Here is an 18759-nt window from a genome sequence, read left to right as displayed (position 1 = left end):
GAGGGCGGCTGCGGGCTTTTGGTCGCAGGTTTTTAGACAGGGTTTGACAGAACAAACAAAACCTGAGGGAAGATTCAGGAACACTCGGCCGGAAATCACGGTATCCATGGAGACGCTATCGGAAGTTGGGGTTGCTAGGAGGCCTGGGCGCGTCGGCTTACGTGCGTCATGGCTGAAGCCCGGGAGTCCGGCTCGTTGGGAGGAGAAGACCTGGAGAATGGGGCACGGGAACTGCCTGCTCCTCTGGAAATGGCTCAAGATGCCGAAGCCGACACCACGGCACAGGGAGGCCCCGAGCTGCCTGTAGAGACTGACCGGGAACCCCAGCCACAGGTGGAGGAAGAGGACCTCAAAGTGGGGGCGCCCGAGAACGCACACCGACACCTAACTCCAGCCGGCTCGTCCGACGGGGAGACGCCCAAAGGGTCGGAGGGAGGCCTTCCTAGCGAGACTGATCTAGAGAGTCCCCAGGAGGCAGAGTCAGAGACGGTCAGAGAGATCGTAGGAGAGCTTTTCAAGGATTTGGAGGCTCTTACGGATGATGAGGAGCCAGATTTAGAGCCACCGAAGGAGGCCAAAGTAGATGTTGCAGAGGATGTGCTCAAAAAGTCAGCTAAGGAAACAGATCCGGAGCTACCAGAGGAGACCGAGTCTGAAGTTCCAGGGGCCTCAATCAGTGAGACGAGATTAGAGTTACTAGAAGAGACCGAACCAGAAGTTCTGGAGGATTCACTTACAGAGCAATATGAAGAAACAGGTCTAGAACCTCCGGAGCCAACCAAACCTGAATTTCCAAGCGAGAAACCAAGAAAATTGATTGAAGAGGCAGATCTACAGCCGCCAAAGATGACCACACTGAAGAGTCCAAAGGAAGCCCAAAGAAAGTCACCTGAGGAGAAAAGGACAGAGCCTCTTGAAGAGACCAAATCAGAATTTCTTGAAGAAAAATCAAGAAAATCAATTGAGGAAATAGGTCTAGGGCCATCAGGAAAGACCAAACCAGAAGTTCAGGTGGAGACACTGAAAGAATCAACTGTGGAGAAAGCTTTAGAACCACTAGAGGAAACTAAACCATCAGAGCAAAAAGATAAGCAAAGAAAATCAACGGAGGAGACAGGACTAGCACCACCACAGAAGTCCAAATCAGAGGAGACAGTAGGAGAGTCAACAGAGGAGAAAGGTCTAAAGCCAAAGTTTCCAAAGATAGAACCAAGAAAATCAAGTGAGGAAACAGATCAAATGCCACCACAGAAGACCAAACCAGAGATTCAAAAGAAGACACAAGCAGAGAAAGATTTAGAGTTACCAGATAAACCAAAACTACCGCTAAGAATTGAGTCATGTACAGAAGTTTCCAAGGAAGATATGCCAAAACCAGTCAAACTTAACCATTCTGTAGACAAGGATGAGCCCTTGTCAGAACACTCTGACTATCAAACAAGAAAGTTCTCAGTAAGTGAAATCAGGAAAGCTAGAAGAGAAACTATGTTCAGGTCGCTCACAATAAGTGAAGCAGGCTCAACAAATACAGATTATGAGCTTTCTAAAGGTTTTAGCGAACTGTATGAGCTTACTGATACCGGTAGTGAGTTCTACTCTTACCTCACAGACTCTCAGAGCGATTTAAGAGATTCTTTTAGTGAAAAAGTTGTAGACTTGGAGAAACAGCTACACAAAGATCAAGAAACCCAGCCAAAAGAAAGCATGCAGCCACAATTTGACTATCTTAAATGGAGCCCAGAGAAAGTTGCAGAGTGGATTAGTGAGCTAGGCTTCCCTCAATACAAGGTATACAAAAATAACATTTTAAAAAATCACACGCTGTCATCCTTCTGTCTCTTATTCCTCTTACCCTTATCTGAGCTCTTGCCTCTTCTTCACTAGAAGAAGCATAGAAAAGTTCTGGACTATGGTAGAGGTAACTTGGATTAAAATTTGTCCTTTCCACTGATGTATTTTGATAGAGGAAGGGAGGGCCACATTTGTTTCCCCTACTTACCACAATGAGTATACTTCTCTGCAATTCTTGAATAAAGACTAAGAAATTCATATAGGCCCTTTTTCACAGAAAACTTTTTTAAACAGATTTTGTCCAATGTAGACTTTTTGGTACTTTGTCAAGTTGTTTCAGCGGCAGCTCCCTTAACTTGTGTTATTAATCTTAAGTGACTGCGCCAAATCTGTCATGTGTATCATGAGCACCTAACAGTACTATTTAAATAGCCAATTCACCAAAAGTAGTTTTATTAAATAGAGTGAATGCCAATGGTACATCAATAAAAAATATATATAACAAAAATTTTTTTAAATGGGAGCAACAAACAAAAAAGATAGGGTGAGTCCTCATTTCGTTGATGCCAACTATGTTCTTAGGCTACAACACAAGACCTGAAATCTTTTGTACCCCAGTACTTAAAAATGTAATTGAGGCATGAAAGAAGCACTGGTTGTATCATGCCAAAAAATATTTTTTTTAATTTTTTTTTATTATTTATTTATGATAGTCATACAGAGAGAGAGAGAGGCAGAGACATAGGCAGAGGGAGAAGCAGGCTCCATGCACCAGGAGCCTGATGTGGGATTCGATCCCGGGTCTCCAGGATCGCGCCCTGGGCCAAAGGCAGGCGCCAAACCGCTGCGCCACCCAGGGATCCCGATGCCAAAAAATATTAAGGAGGAGTATGAAATTTAATGGAGAGTTTAGACAGAAAATATGTGGGATTGTTAAGATTCTTTTAAATTTGAATTTAATTTAAAATTAAATTACAGCTTTTTCTTGATTTATCTCTCCCCCCCTTCCTTCTCTTCCTCCAATCCTTTCTTCTCCTTCCCTCCCTCACTCGCTCCTTCCTTCTTCCCTCTTTGTTTTCTTCCTGCTATTTGCTATACATCATTTGAGTGATGTTCCTGTACTAACAGGAGTGTTTTACTACAAACTTCATCTGTGGCCGAAAGCTCATTCATGTAAACTGCTCAAACCTCCCTCAGATGGGGATAACAGATTTTGAGGACATGAAGGTAAGTTGTGTTTCATGTTTTCCTATAGAGAGAGCGCTGTAACAGTGCCACCTTCTGTCTCAGACCAATCTCCTTTTTCTTCCAACCCAGCCTCCTATTTCTGTCAGTGGTGTGATCATAATCCCAGTGCCCCCCCCACACACACACACACCTCTACACCTCCCCCCCACAATGGTTTCTTCCTTCCTCTCCCCTTTGAGCCCCACAAAAATCCCAAGAACTGTCAGTCCTGCATTTAACATCTGCTTTTTTCCATTCCCATTTGTTCACAGACCTCTTTTGCCTCATTCCTAGAACATTCCAGTAGCCTCCTGCTTTTAGCCTCTGTCCATAGGCCCTTTGGGTTCAACAGCCCTACTATTAGATTCTCACCCTCCAACTTTTCATAGACTACTCAGAAACCTTTGGATCCTCTGTGCTTGCAGTTCCTTAGCTTAGGGCTCAAGGCACTCCACAGGTTTTCTCCAGCCACTATTTCCTCTACCTCTCTACAGGAGTCTCCTGCTCAGCTTCATGGGTCTGACTCACACTCTTCAACTCCTGTCTTGTGCATTCCTCCCTCTACATCTGGGCTCAGTCCCCCTCCCCACTGTATGACTAATATGAACCTTAATCATCCATCTGGACCCAGTTCAGTTCTTGTCTCCCCATGAAGTCTTTCCTTATCTCTCCAACCCCAGTAACCTCTCCCCACAAGCTCTCACACATTGTATATGTACCCATTTGGCACTTTTACAACACCATACGCATTTGGCTACTTTGCTACCTAACTGAAACAAGTCACACTGGACCTCAATTTCCTACGATCTTTCCAGCGCTAGCAGTCTGTGATTATGCATCTTTGCATAACACTACCTTCTACTTACAGTGTTTCATAATTGATAAAACTTCACACTAATCACATTTATAACTTTGCCTTTAATACCCCCCACTCCAACGTATCAGTGTTCATTCACTACATGCTTGCCTGTAAGCCCTGCCCCAGTAGTTCTCAAACTCGAATAGTCTTTGGAATCAGATGAGATTTTTTTTATGAGTGTTTATGAGCTCTAATTCCTACTTATGTTTATAGTGTATTGGATTTCTAAATAAAAATAAAGAACAGAATTAGCAAAATAGTAACTTGTAATACAAGCTCCTGAAATGTTTAAGTACCAGAATTTTAGCTTCTTATGAGAAAACATTTTTCAGAGTCTGTCAATTCATTTTGTTTCTTTGACATTCTGATTCCTTTTTTTTTTTTTTTGACATTCTGATTCTTAAAATACAGTATCAACAATGCAATAAGAAAAATTCTAATTATGCTTTTACTGGCCTTTGCAAGAAATAAGAGGTCTTAAAAATCTTTGAAATCTTCAAAAGTAAATAATTAATCCAGTGGACTATCCTTATACCCCCAGAACTTTGAATAAGCAAACTTTAGAATACTTATTAAAGTCACCAGACAAAAGTGGCCTCTCCTTGAAGTCACAGAGTAATAAAGATCAAGACATTTAAAGGTATCTTATTTTTTTTTAAGATTTTATTTATTTATTCATGAGAGACACAGAGAGAGAGAAAGAGGCAGAGACACAGGCAGAGGGAGAAGCAGTCTCCTTGCAGGGAGCCCGAAGTGGAACTGGATCCCAAGACTCCATGATAACGCCCTGGGCTGAAGGGAGGCGTTCAACTGCTGAGCCACCCAGGCATCCCTAAAGGTATCTTGCTTGACACTTAGGTCCACATGAAAAAGCTAATTATACACTATGACAGAAGTAACTTTTTAGAGTTTGTACATAAGCTTAATATCGGTTCTCAACCCTCTCGGGAGCTTTCCTGATGTGATCTGAATTTGGCCCCTGTACTCAGAAGGCAGGAAGAGACCAGAGAAAGAGGCAAGCCACCCCAGGCTTGCAACCTCCCAAGTTGGGAGGTTGCAGTTTTAATAGTAACAAAGGGAACTTACATATGAGGTTTGTCTTGGGTGGCAGCAAGACAAATGGATGTCCATGCCTGCCTCCAAATCTCAAAAGTTGATAAAAAGACCCTAACTGGGTTCAGTAACATATACTGTGCAAGGGTTTTCAACATCACATCACCCTCTCAAGGCCATGTTCCTTAGAGCAGCCTCTGGGAGCAGGAAAGGCAAGTGGAACCCACATTCCAAGGACGGGAGAGGGGGTGAGGAACCTCTGAGCGCCCTAGTCCAGCTCACAGGTCAATCAGCAGTCACGTCTTTTTTATCACATCCTCCAACTGGAGTATGCTATAGTTACCTTTCTTACTGATATATAAGCATTTTTAATCCCACCATTATAATTAGAGCACCTAGTATATCTACAGTGTATCCCCTAACAACATTTACACAGCGTGGCACTCTTTTTTCATGCTAACTCTCCTGCATCATCTGGGGCACATGGGTGCCTCAGTCAGCTAAGTTTCTGACTCTTGGTTTCAGATCAGGTCAGGATCTCTTGGGTGGTGAGATCAAGCCCTGAGTTACGCTCCATGCTCAGCAGGGAGTCTGATTGAAGATTCTCTCCCTTCGCCCCTCCCCTCACTTGCTCTCTCTTCTCTCAGATAAATAAATCTTAAAAACAAGACAAAACACCAAAAAACCCTTCCTATATCATCATTCATAGGCTTTGGCAGAGTGGCAGGACTGGGGAAAGAGCAAATAACTTGAGAGTACAGAAGTCTGGGCCTGATGCTAAGAAACTGAACCACATTTAAACTGTCCTCCCATTTACAAGCCTTGCAGTTAATGTATGGCCCATTTCTGCTCTCTTCAACCTCCTTTCACTTCTTTAATTTTATAATTATTCATGCTTACCCTGCAGAATGAACTTACTGTTCCCTTTGCCCTTCCTCCAACATACTGAGAAGACTAGAGGAGAGTGAACTGTGTGGGTGAGACTGATGGGGGGAGTACAGAAGGAAGGAAACAATAATTCTTTGAACCTGGGCAAAGGAGCTCTTAAAGACACTATCTTGTCATTCCAGTTTGTAGTGATGCATTCGCTTAGTAAAAAAAGGAGATGAAGTCAACCTTATTTATTCTGGGGACAGCTAGACAAGATAGCATTACACCTACTTCAGGTTTGTCTCTTAGAAAGTAATTCTCAGGGGCACCTGGGTGGCTCAGTCAGTTAAGCCATTGCCTTTGACTCAGGTCATGATCTTGGGGTCCTGGGATTGAGCCTCGCATCATGCTCCCTGCTCAGCCAGGAGCCTGATTCTCCCTCTCCCTCTCCTTCTCCTTCTGCCCCTCCCCACTGCTCATGCTCTCTCACACTCTATCTCAAATAAATAAGCAAAATCTTAAAAAACAAACAAACAAACAAAAAAACACAAAGAAACCTGCATTTCTATCTACTAGCTACAAAATATCTACAAAAAAAGGAAAATAATTTTCAAAATATTTTTAACTGTTAATTCCATCAAGTGAACAAAAGAACTCTGTGATAAATATTTGGAGAAGAATATAGGTGATCAGCTTGTTTCTTTTGTATGCGTGATTTTATATTACACAATATAGCCTCACAAGCTTTATACCCCAGCAATTTTATTACACTTGCCTTGATGCAAACTATTTCAATAGCACAGATTCATAATATGTGAGCAAATGATCACTAGACAAAAATATTTTTCTTTTTTCAACTTTCAATTTTCAAATAATTTTAGTTTTACAGAAAAGTTGCAAAGATAGTACAAAGCTCTTATATACTCTTAAGCCAGCAACTCCTAATGTAAACATCTTATGTAACCAGGAGACATTTATCAAAACAAATAAATTGGGGTACCTGGGTGGCTCAGTCAGTTAAGCATCTGCTTCTTGACTTTGGCTTGGGTCATGATCTCAGGGTTGTGAGCTCAGAGTGCCATGACAGGTTCTGCATGGAGTCTGCTTAAGATTCTCTCTCTCTCTCTCTCTCCACCCTTCCATCTCTTTCTCTTACTCTAAAAAATAATAATAATTAATAGTATAATACTATTAAGCAAACTACAGTCTTTATTCAGATTTATTCAGATTTCTTTAGTTTTTCCACTGATGTCCTTTTTTGGTTCCAGAATCCAATCAGAGGTACCACTTTGCCTTTGGCTGTCATTATTTCCTTGGTGTCCTCCAATATGTGACAGTTTCTTTGCAGTGGATAGTTCTGTGGATTTTGACAAATGCACAGGATCATGTATCCACCATATAAAACCATACAGAATAATTCCATCACCCTAAAATTCCCCTTGTGTTTCCTTGGTGGTCAGCCTATCACTCCACCCTAATCCCTGGAAACCACTAATCTTGTTTTTTGTGCCTATAGTTTTGCCTCCTCCAAAATGTCACATAAATGGAATCAAATAATATGTAGCCTTTGAGTCTGGCTTCCTCCCCTTAGCAAAATGAATTTTAAGATTAATCCACATTGTTATATGAATCAACATGCAAATTTTAAGGAGTCTATATCTCTGCTTTAATAATGGTGGTGTAGATGATTCATATTTGAACCATAACAATGATGTCTTTAGGTTTAATTAAATTATAGGCTCCAGGGCCACCCGGGTGGCTCAGTGGTTTAGCGCCACCTTCAGCCCAAGGCGTGATCCTGGAGACCTGGGATGGAGTCCCACATTGGGCTCCCTGCATGGAGGCTGCTTCTCCCTCTGCCTGTACCTCTGCCTTTCTCTGTCTCTCTCTCTCTCTCTCTGTCTCTCTCTCTCTCTCTCTCTCTCTGTGTCTCTCATGAATAAATAAATAAAATCTTTAAAAATAAATAAATTATAGGCCCCAATTATGCAAATGTGCATAGTTACATACTATAAGGTAACCAGACAGCATTACCAAATTGGTAATGATGAAGCAAAACCATCAGTAGCTTACAAATAAAAGAATAGCAGCCTTTGGGGACACTTGAGTGGCTCACTCAGTTAAGCATCCAACTCTTGATCTCAGCTCAGGTCTTGATCTCAGGGTCATGAGTTCAAGCCCCACTTGAAAAAAAAGAATAGCAGCCTTTGAAAACCATAATCAACATGGCATACAATGATGATAAAGTAATAATAGAATCCTCTGGAAAATTATAGGCATTACAATATCTGCTTGAGACTATGTGAAGTGGGTGCTCTGCAGTGATGCCAAGCATTGAACATGGGCCACCATCCTAGAATGTAAAATTAAGAATCCTTAGAAAACCCTAGGAATCTTCATGAATACCTATATTTAATTGTCCTTACTAATTCAGTTAAGTTACAAGTTGCTTCAAGTCTTAAGCAAAAGTACAATCTGTTGGGCAGCCCCTGTGGCACAGTGGTTTAGCGCCACCTGCAGCCTGGGGTGTGATACTGGAGGCCCGGGATCAAGTCCCTGCATGGAGCCTGCTTCTCCCTCTGCCTATGTCTCTGCCTCTCTCTCTCTCTGTGTCTCTATGAATAAATAAATAAAAATCTTAAAAAAAGTATAATCTGTTGCTTGTTATTCATAAGAACTAAAGAAAGAACTTATAGCCCATTAATTTATAGCCCTCTTGATCCTTTGCAAAAGAGAGATGGTTAGATTATATTTCCTTATTCCACATGTAACCAGTAGCTATGTAACACTTTTAATTTCTGCATTTGAATGTTAAACAGTACTGGACTTTCTCAGCCTACAGTAGGCACATAGCTCTTTTGGTTAATAGTGAATAAATTTGTTTGACTACAGGGTCTCTCCTGTTTACCTCAGGGAATTTGTGAAATATCCTGCTCTGACAAGGGACATTTGGGGTGAGGTGCTGACCAAAGAAGGTGTTCAATGTACCAGCATCAATTACAAACAAGAATTCTTTTTTTTTCTTTTTTACAAATAAGAATTCTTAAGAGGCATCTGTAGTAATTTGGATCTAAACTTTTAGAAACCTCATTTGCTACAGACTTCAATTTTATTCCCACTTGGAATACAAGGCAACTGTGTAGACTCTCTTACACACAAACCATCTCTAGAATCTAAACAAAACCAATTCAAGTAAGATTTAATAAGAAAGGTATCTGGTCTATCTATTTTTTAAAGTAATTTTTCTTTTTAGAGACAGAGCATGTGTGCAGGAGCAGGGAGAGGGCAGAAAGAGAGAGATCTCAAATCTTAAGCAGGCTCCACAATCAGCACAGAGCCTGATCCAGAGCTTGATCTCACCCAAGATCATGACCTGAGCCAACACCAAGAACAGGATATTTAAACTGACTAAGCCACCCAGGTGCCCTGAATCTTGTCTATCTAAAATGCATTACAAATGGACAGTTTTACATCAGGCTAATAATTGTAGCCTGAATGCATTTTACAGCCTTGTAACTAAGGTCTAGTAGGGTTTTTTTTTTATGTCTAGTAGTTTTAAACTAAACTTAAAAACAAAGAAAAAAGAAAAATCCACCCACCCCTTTGGCTGTGTTCTAGGAGCAATTTCATGGACTACATTTTCATCCTGATGCATAATATGAATTTAGGTAGCAGTGTTATAGCAGACCTATGATCAAAGCTAGAATTTGAAAATGCAGTGACAGTTTAATTTAGGCTATCAAGTGGCAGGGTGCTCAATGAATACAAAATATGTTTTAAAAACATTGAAAATTGTGGCAAAGGATATTGTAAATAATATATAAGTATAGGTACTAATAAAACAGCTGGAACTTTTCTCCCCCTGCAAAACAGCTGGAACTTTAATATCTGCTTTTTAGTGTTTGAGATTTGTTTTTAGTCAAACAAATTGAATAACTATTTGAGTTATGGTTTTTTTAATTGCAAATTAACTGAGTCCCTTTTAGACAAGTTTTTTTGTTTGTTTGTTTGTTTTTTAGACAAGTTATTTATTAACCTTCCCAGAGATAGTCATGGCTCTTACTCTGAATGTATTATCTGCTCATATGGTTGGTCAGATTGCTCAGCCAAAAGAAGGAAATGAACCCATCTGTGGCAAGCTGATGCAAGGGCCTAGAAACATCTTTAAATGGAACTTACAAAAAGATAGGAAATCACTCAATGTTTCTCTTAAGAATTATATTTTGGTAAGAACCTGGCTACTAAGGGCAGCCCTGATGGCTCAGCAGTTTAGCGCCGCCTTCAGCCCAGGGCATGATCCTGGAGACTGGGGATCAAGTCCCATGTCGGGCTCCCTGCGTGGAGCCTGCTTCTCCCTCTGCCTGTGTCTCTGCCTCTCTCTCTCTCCTCTCTGTGTATTCTAATAAAAAAAATAAAATCTTTAAAAAAAAAAAAAAAGAACCTGGCTACTAAGCCTTCCCATGTGTTATTTCATTGTCTTATTTTCCCATAGAAATGAGAGGTTAACATTCAAGAGACCTAGGAAAATAAGTAAATAACTTTGATTTAGTTATATTTTCATTTAAAAAATTATTCTTGTTTTGTAGGTAATTTCTCGGCATACACGGGCACTCCTGGGAATTGAAGAGCCATTGTTCAGACGCTCCATCACCCTGCCCTACAGGGACAATATTGGCTTATTTTTAGAGCAAAAAGGTCATACTGGGGTAAAATCTGATTCCTTGACGTTCTCTGAATTTGTGCAAGCAGCAGGATTACAGGATTATGCTCCAAAAATAACTACCCCTGAAAAAAATGAAGAATTGTATTACACTGAACCATAGGGAAAAGCCATTTCACTTACCTTGAAAGATTAAACTACTCAGGGTAAGAAGTGTGGCCTCTTGGGATCTCTTCTCTTCTTCATTTAGGATCAGAGTTAGAACTGCTAGCTCCACTTCTAGTTCTATCACCACTTCTCAGCACCTTCCCTTGATTTGTGTTTCAATTTAGCATGGTGTTTAAACAAAGATAGCAATATATCTCTTTCTGGGTAATGGTAAGAATCCCTGATAAATGCTAATAATGCATCTGGTAGTAGGAACATGTTACAGAAATGTAATTAAAAGTAAAATCTCCTGCCAACCCAAATAATGTTCTCCACAAATGCAGAAAAAGAAACAGTTGTATTATTGGATCAGCATTAAATCACATAGTGATGTACATCACAGGCTAGCTGCTAAAGAAGACTATAAAGTTAAGGAAATCTCGCCCTTTTAGATAGCCAGGAAGATACAATCCATTACTTACATGTTAACTGTCTGTATCCAAAGGAAAAATAAAACTTCTCATATCTTTATGACAAACAGGAAGCTACTTTGTAGAGCCAGGCATTTAAGCCAGGGAGATAGGGTGCCATCCTCCTCAATACTCCCATTTCAAAGACATGGCTCCAAAGAGCCCCAAAACATAAAACTGGCAGGTGACTTATTCAACTTGTTAGAGGATTTATATACATCTCAAAAACAGAAAAAAGATTTAAATTACAAGTTTTCTAAAGGAAATGCTTTAAGAAAGGGGAGGAAGGGAGTTCTTCCTTTTTTGCATCAGAGGAAAAATTTTTAGTATTTTTTTTAAGATTTTATTTATTTATTCATGAGAATACACAGAGAGGAGAGAGAGAGGCAGAGACACAGGCAGAGGGAGAAGCAGGCTCCATGCAGGGAGCCTGACGTGGGAGGGACTCGATCCTGGGTCTCCAGGATCACGCCCTGAGCTGTAGGCGGCGCTAAACCACTGAGCCACCGGGGCTGCCCCAAATTTTTAGTATTTTAAAAAATTTATCCTTACAACGTGGTTTATAGAAGTACCATTGAATGTGGAATAGGGACTGGGGTTTGTTAACAAGACTCTTTTATGTGGTACCTTCCAGATCTTTATAAAATGAAATTCAAGGGGAACCCAGCCAGCTCAGTCTGTGGAGAATGAGACTCTTAATCTTGGGGTTGGGTTTATGAAAGAAAAAGAAAAAGGAAACAATTAATTCAGGCTAGACTCCAGTCCATGACTAGACTGCTCAAAAGAAACGACAAAATACTTCTTACTTGAATGACTCCAGTTCCGCTCTAATTTTATAGACTTAACTGTTCTTTCTCTTTCTGGCCTCACTTAATCCTAAAAGCCACTAAAGGACTACCATAATCCAGAAGGGCAATGATATATACTCTGTCAAGTTCCCTACACCTGAATGAATAGTCAAAACAATCCAATTCTTTTTTTTTCCTAAGAAAAGGAACAGTACCTCAAATTAGCATTTATATCATGCATTCATATCTGATGATGAACCTACTTTTTTCCCAAGTCATACCAATAAAATTTTATCTCAGACCATTCTACACCATACCACTGAGTTTGCCTGGCTCACAATTATGCAAAGGAGAAAAATGCAAATGATTAACCTAACATCATGGTGATTTACATGTATAGTGAATGGTTTTGTTTAAAACACTTTTACATTTAGCAAACAATGGTTCTGTTCAATGACAGAGCACAGTCAGTGTCCTCCTCCACAACCTGATGGTCACTTCATTTCTGTTGTTTTCTACTCTCTATCAAGGACATAAAGTATTTGCAAAAACAGAAAGGAAATTGCTTTGGCAGTGTAGGAATAAGATCTATATTTTACAAAATTATCTTTAGCCATTTAATATAAATGCCAGCTACTTATAAAAATGGTTTTATGATTTAAGTGGTTTAAAGAGCTGACCTTAAGGGGTAGTCCAAGGACACCTTGTGGCTCAGCGGTTGGGAGCCTGCCTTCAGCTCGGCGTGAACCTGGAGTCCTGGGATCCAGTCCCACATTGGGCTCCTTGCAGGGAGACTGCTTCTTCCTCTATGTCTCTGCCTCTCTCGGTGTGTCTCTCGTGAATAAATAAATAACATCTTTAAAAGGGGGGGTGGGGAATAGTCCAAGATGCCAGAGGAGTAGGAGACCTTAGTTTCATCTGGTCCCAGGAATTCAGCTAGACACCGGTGAACTCAACTGGAGATCTAAGAAAAGAACAGCTGTAACTCTACAAATAGAAAAGTGAGGGGATCCCTGGGTGGCTCAGCGGTTTAGCGCCTGCCTTCCGCCCAGGGCCTGGTGGTTCTGGACTCCCAGGATTGAGTCCCACATCAGGCTCCCTGCGTGGAGTCTGCTTCTCCCTCTGCCTGTGTCTCTTATGAATAAATAAATAAAATCTTAAAAAGGAAGGAAGGAAGGAAGGAAGGAAGGAAGGAAGGAAGGAAGGAAGGAAAAGAAAGAAAAAGAAAGGAAAGAAAGAAAGAAAAGAAAGAAGAAAGAAGAAAAAGAAGAAAGAAAGAAAGAAAAAAGAAAGAAAGAAAGAAAGAAAGAAAGAAAGAAAGAAGAGAAAGAAAAGAAGAAAGAAAGAAAGAAAGAAAGAAAGAAAGAAAGAAAGAAAGAAGAAAGAAAGAAAGAAAAAGAAAGAAAGAAAGAAAGAAAGAAAGAAAGAAAGAAAGAAGAAAGAAAGAAAGAAAGAAAGAGAAAGAAAAGCGACCACTCTCTGCAAGGTAGGAGGTGCGGCCACTCTCTGCAAGGTAGGCAAAGCAGGGGCAGAACCCTAGGTGGTTCGCCCGCGGTCTCAGGATCCCCAGGGTCACAGGAAGACCGACAGAGCTCCCAGGCATCAGAGGGAGGAAGCGAGCTGCCATCAGTGAGCCCAGGAGGGGGCTCTCAGCTCGGGTGGCCACAGGCCCGGAACAGCACAGTCTGCGCAGCTGCAGTCAGGCAGGGACCCCCCCCCCAAGCAGCGGGACCGCAGTGAGACCCCCACCCTCCCCCGGGAGGAGCGGCACGGGTGCGCAACGCAGGAGTCTGCAGGATTTGGGGACCTGAAACAGGGATGCGTGCCCGAGATAGAAATGCTCAATCACAGGCTGGGTGAGCTCGGAGTGCAGATGGGGACCAGGGAGACAGGAGGGATGGACCGCTTTTCCTGGAGGGCACACTGAGGAGTTGGGCGCCGAGCTTTCCGCTCCGGGGCTGGAGTTTGGGAGGCCACCATTTCCGCTGTCATCCTCTAAAGCTTCGAGGGAAGCCTCTAGGGGCAAAAGCCATCTAGAGCAATCTGGAGCAGATTACTTAGCCTGGACCCTGGCAAGGGTCATGCAATTCTCCCCGGGGGCAAGGATGCCTGAGAATCAGGACAACGGTCCCCTCTCCCAGAAGATCAGCAAGAACAGGCAGCCAAGAGGAAGTCTACTGAACATTGAGAACTGCAGAACTCCAGCGCTGCGGGAAAATAGTATATAGATTCATGCTTTTCCCCGTGATTCTTTAGTCAAGTTTTAATCTTTTTCTATTTCCTTTTTCAACCAATTTCTTATTTTATCAATTCTTTTTAAAATTTTTAATTTTCAAAAAAAATTAAAAAAATAAAATTTTTAATTTTCACTTTTACAGTTACATCCTATCCTTTCATTGTATTTAATTTTATTTTTGTACATATAAAAGTTTTCTTTCTTTACAATTTTGGGATCTAGTTTTCTAACAGACCAAAATACACACAAGATTCACTGTATTGCTCTGTTCTGTTCACCTCTCTGATTATATTCTCTTTTTTTCTTTAATTTTCTTTTTTTCAGTTTCAGGTCTCTTCTGACTTGTTTAGTGTATATTTCTCTGGGGTGGTTGTTGACATTTTGTTCTCTCATTCATCTATTCTTCGCTGGACAGAATGACAAGATGGAAAAACTCACTTCAAAAAAGAGAACAGAAGGCAGTACTGACTGCCAGGGACCTAAGCAGTGTGGATAAAAGTAAGATGTCAGAACTAGACTTCAGGACAGCCCCGGTGGCGCAGGGGTTTAGTGCCGCCTGCAGCCCAGGGCGTGATCCTGGAGACCCTGGATTGAGTCCCACATTGGGCTCCCTGCATGGAGCCTGCTTCTCCCTCTGCCTCTCATTCTCTCTCTGTGTTTCTATGAATAATAAATAAAATCTTTTTTAAAAAAAAAAGAACTAGAGTTCATAATAATGATTATAAAGATACAAACTGGGCTTGAAAAAAGAATAGAAGTTACTAGAGAATCCTTTTCTGGAGAAATAAAAGAACTAAAATCTAATCAAGTCAAAATAAAAAAGGCTATTAATGACATGCAATAAAAAATGGAGGCTCTAGCCATTAGGATAAATGAGGCAGAAGAGAGAATTAGTGATTTAGAAGACAAGATGATGGAGAATAAAGAAGCCAAGAAAAAGATAAACAACTACTGAATCATGAGAGGAAAAGTCAAGAGTTAAGTGACACCATGAAGCAAAACAATATTAGAACAATTGGGATCCTAGAAGAGGAAGGGAGGGGAGAGAAGGTATATTGGAGCAAAATATAACGGAGAATTTCCCTAATCTGGGGAAGGAAACAGGCATTCTAGTCCAGGAGGAACAGAGGACCCCTCTTAAAATCAATAAAAATGGGTCAACACCCAAAATATAATAGTGAAACTTGCAAATCTCAGAGACAAAGAAAATCCTGAAAGCAGCTCAGCACAAGCAGTCCATAATCTATAAGGGTGGAAACATTAGACTGGCAGCAGACCTATCCACAGAGACCTGGCTGGCTAGAAAGGACTGGGATGATATATTCAGGGTGCTAAATGAGAAGAAATATGCACCCAAGAATACTTTATCCAACTAGGATGTCATTCAAAATAGGAGAGAGAAAAATCTTCCGGGACAAATAGAAACTCAAAGAATTTGTGATCGCTAAACCAGCCCTGTATGGAATATTAAAAGGGATCCTTTAAGCAAAGAGAGAGCACAAAATTAACAAACCAGAAAGGAACACAGACAATATACAGAAACAGTGACTTTACAAGCAATACAATGGCAATAAATCCATATTTTTCAATAGTTACTTAGAATGTAAATAGGCTAAATGCGGTATCAGATTAGATAAAAAGCAAGTCCCATTGATACACTGTGTCCAAGAGATTTGTTTTAGATCCAAAGACACCTCCAGATTTAAAGTGAGGGGGTGGAAAACCATTTATCATGCTAAGGGACATCAAAAGAAAACTGGGGTAGCAATCCTTATATCAGATAAATTAGATTTTAAACCAAAGACTGTAATTAGAGATGAGGGAGGACACTATATCATAATTGAAGGGTCTATCTAACATGAAGATCTAACAATTGTGAATATTTATGCCCCTAACATGGGAATACCCAATTATATAAATCAATGAAAAAAATTAAAGAAACACATCAATGATAATACAATAATAGTAGGTGACTTTAACACCTCACTCACTGCAATGGACAGATCACATCTAAGCAGAAGATCAGCAGGGAAAACAAAGGTTTTAAAGGACACACTGGACCAGATGGACTTCACAAATATATTCAGAGCATTCCAACCTAAAGCAACAGAATACACATTCTTCTCGAGTGCACATAGAACATTCTCCAGAATAGATCACATATTGGGTCACATATCAGGTCTCAATTTGGTATCAAAAGATTGGGATCATTCCCTGCACACTTTTTTTTAAGATTTATTTGTTTATTTATTCAGAGAGAGCAAGAGAGAGGCAGAGACATAGGCAGAGGGAGAAGCAGGCTCCATGCAGGAAGCCCAATGTGGGACTCGATCCTGGGTCCCCAGGATCACACCCCGGGCTGCAGGCGGCCTAACCGCTGTGCCACCGAGGCTGCCCTCCCTGCACATTTTTAGACCATAGTGCTTTGAAAGTGGAACTCCATCACAACATTTGGAAAGAACTCAAATGTGGAGGCTAAAGAGCATCCTACTAAAGAATGAATGGGTCAGCCAGGAAATTAAAGGAAAATTTAGGGGTACCTGGGTGGCTCAGTCAGTTAAGTGTCTGCCTTCAGCTCAGGTCATGATCCCAGGATCAAGTCCCACATTGGGCTCCCTGCTCAGCGGGGAATCTGCTTCTCCTTCTCCCTCTGCCTGCCACTCCCCCTGCTTGTGCTCACTCTCTGTCAAATAAATTTTTTAAAAATATATTTTAAAAAAAGAATTTTAAAAATTCATGGAAACAAATGAAAATGAAAACACAGCTGTTTAAAACCCTTGGGACGCAGCAAAAGTGGTCCTAAGAGGGAAGTATATAGCAATACAAGCCTTTCTCAAGAAACAAGAAAGGTCTCAAATATACAACCTAATCTTACACCTAAAGGAGCTGGAGAAAGAACAGTAAATAAAGCCTAAATCCAGCAAAAGAAGAGAATTAATAAAGATTAGAGCAGAAATCAATGAAATATAAACCAAAAGAACAGTAGAATAGATCAATGAAACTAGGAGCTGGTTCTTTGAAAGAATTAATAAGATTAACAAACCCCTGGTCAGACTTATCAAAAAGGAAAGAGAAAGGGCCCAAATAAAATCATGAACGAAAGAGGAACAATCACAACCAACACTGAAGTTTTACAAAAAATTATAAGAACATATTATGAACAACTGTATGCCAAATTTGGCACTGCAATAAATTCCTAGAGATGTATAAATTACCAAAACAGGAAGAAATAGAAAACCTGAACAGACCCATAACCAGAAAGGAAATTGAAGCAATAATCAAAAATCTCCCAACAAACAGGAGTCCAGGGCCAGATGGCTTCCCAGGGGAATTCTACCAAACATTTAAAGAAGAATTACTATCTATTCTTCTGAAGCTGCTTCAAAAAATAGAAATGGAAGGAAAATATGCAAACTCTTTCTAGGAGGCCAGGATTACCTTGATCCCAAAACCAGACAAAGACCCAACCAAAAAAGGAGAATTACAGACCAATATCAGTGATGAATACAGATGCAAAAATTCTAAGATACTAGCCAATAGGACCCAACAGTACATTAGAAGGACTATTCACCATGACCAAGTGGGATTTTTTCTTGGGTTGCAAGGGTGGTTCATATCTGCAAATAAATCAATGTGATACACTACATTAATAAAAGAAAGGACAAGAACCATATGATCCTCAATAGATGCAGAAAAAGCATTTGACAAATTACAGCATCCTTTCTTGATTAAAACTCTTCACAGTGTTAAGGATAGAGGGAACATACCTCAATATCATAAACTCTCACTCTTCGCAGATGACATGATACAGCATGTGGAAAACCCAAAGGATTCCACCCCAAAATTGCTAGAACTCATACAGCATGCAATTCAGCCAAGTGGCAAGATATAAAATCAATGCACAGAAATCAGTTTGCATTTCTATATACAAACAATGAGAGAGAAGAAAGACAAATTGAGGAGTCAATTCCATTTACAATTGTACCAAAAACCATAAGATACCTAGGAATAAACCTAACAAAGAGGAAAGGGATCTAAACTCAGAAAACCATAGAACACTCATGAAAAAAATTGAGGAAGACACAAAGAAATGGGAAAACATTCCATGCTCATGGATTGGAGTAACAATTATTGTCAAAATATCTATGCTACCTAGAACAATCTATACATTCAATGCAATCCCTATCAAAATACCATCAGCTTTTCTCACAGAACTGGAATAAATAATCCTAAAATTTGTATGGAACCAGAAAAGACCCTGAGTATCCAAAAGAATGTTGAAAAAGAAAACCAAAGCTGGTGGCATCACAATTCTGGACTTCAAGTTCTATTGCATAAGCGATAATCAGAGACAGTACAGTACTGGCACAAAAATAGACACATAGATCAATGGAACAGAATAGGGAACCCAGAAGTGGACCTCAATTCCATGGTCAACTAATCTTTAACAATGCAGGAAAGAATATCCAATGGAAAAAAGACAGTCTCTTCAATAAGCAGTGTTGGGACAGCCACATGCAGAAGAATGAAATGGACCACTTCTTACACCACACACAAAAATAGACTAAAAATGGATGAAAGATCTATATGTGAGACATGAATCCATCAAAATCCTAGAGGAGAACACAAGCAGCAACTCCTATAACCTTGGCTGCAGC

At 40.4% G+C, this 18759-nt stretch overlaps 1 protein-coding gene across 1 annotated transcript; it reads left to right on the top strand.

Moving 5' to 3' along the window:
* Nucleotides 1–81: 81 nt before the first annotated feature.
* Nucleotides 82–10623, top strand: SAMD15 (sterile alpha motif domain containing 15). Its single transcript, XM_041757781.1, has 4 exons — nt 82–1415; nt 1587–1788; nt 2920–3018; nt 10387–10623. Exons 1-4 carry the CDS (start codon nt 169–171, stop codon nt 10621–10623), a joined length of 1785 nt encoding a protein of 594 aa, XP_041613715.1. The 5' UTR covers nt 82–168.
* Nucleotides 10624–18759: the final 8136 nt, after the last annotated feature.

This window comes from Vulpes lagopus, chromosome 6, assembly GCF_018345385.1.
Source record: "Vulpes lagopus strain Blue_001 chromosome 6, ASM1834538v1, whole genome shotgun sequence".
Lineage (NCBI taxonomy): Eukaryota > Metazoa > Chordata > Mammalia > Carnivora > Canidae > Vulpes > Vulpes lagopus.
The sequence above is the reverse complement of the archived record's forward strand: the minus strand, read 5'-3'. Positions and strand labels throughout refer to the sequence as shown.

Bases quoted from the DNA above. Each gene is read 5' to 3' on its own strand.
- SAMD15 (XM_041757781.1), top strand. From the start codon at position 169: ATGGCTGAAGCCCGGGAGTCCGGCTCGTTGGGAGGAGAAGACCTGGAG. The intron at 1,416-1,586 runs GTCAGAACACTC...TGATACCGGTAG, and splicing joins GTAGACAAGGATGAGCCCTT to TGAGTTCTACTCTTACCTCA. The intron at 3,019-10,386 runs GTAAGTTGTGTT...CTTGTTTTGTAG, and splicing joins CAGATTTTGAGGACATGAAG to GTAATTTCTCGGCATACACG.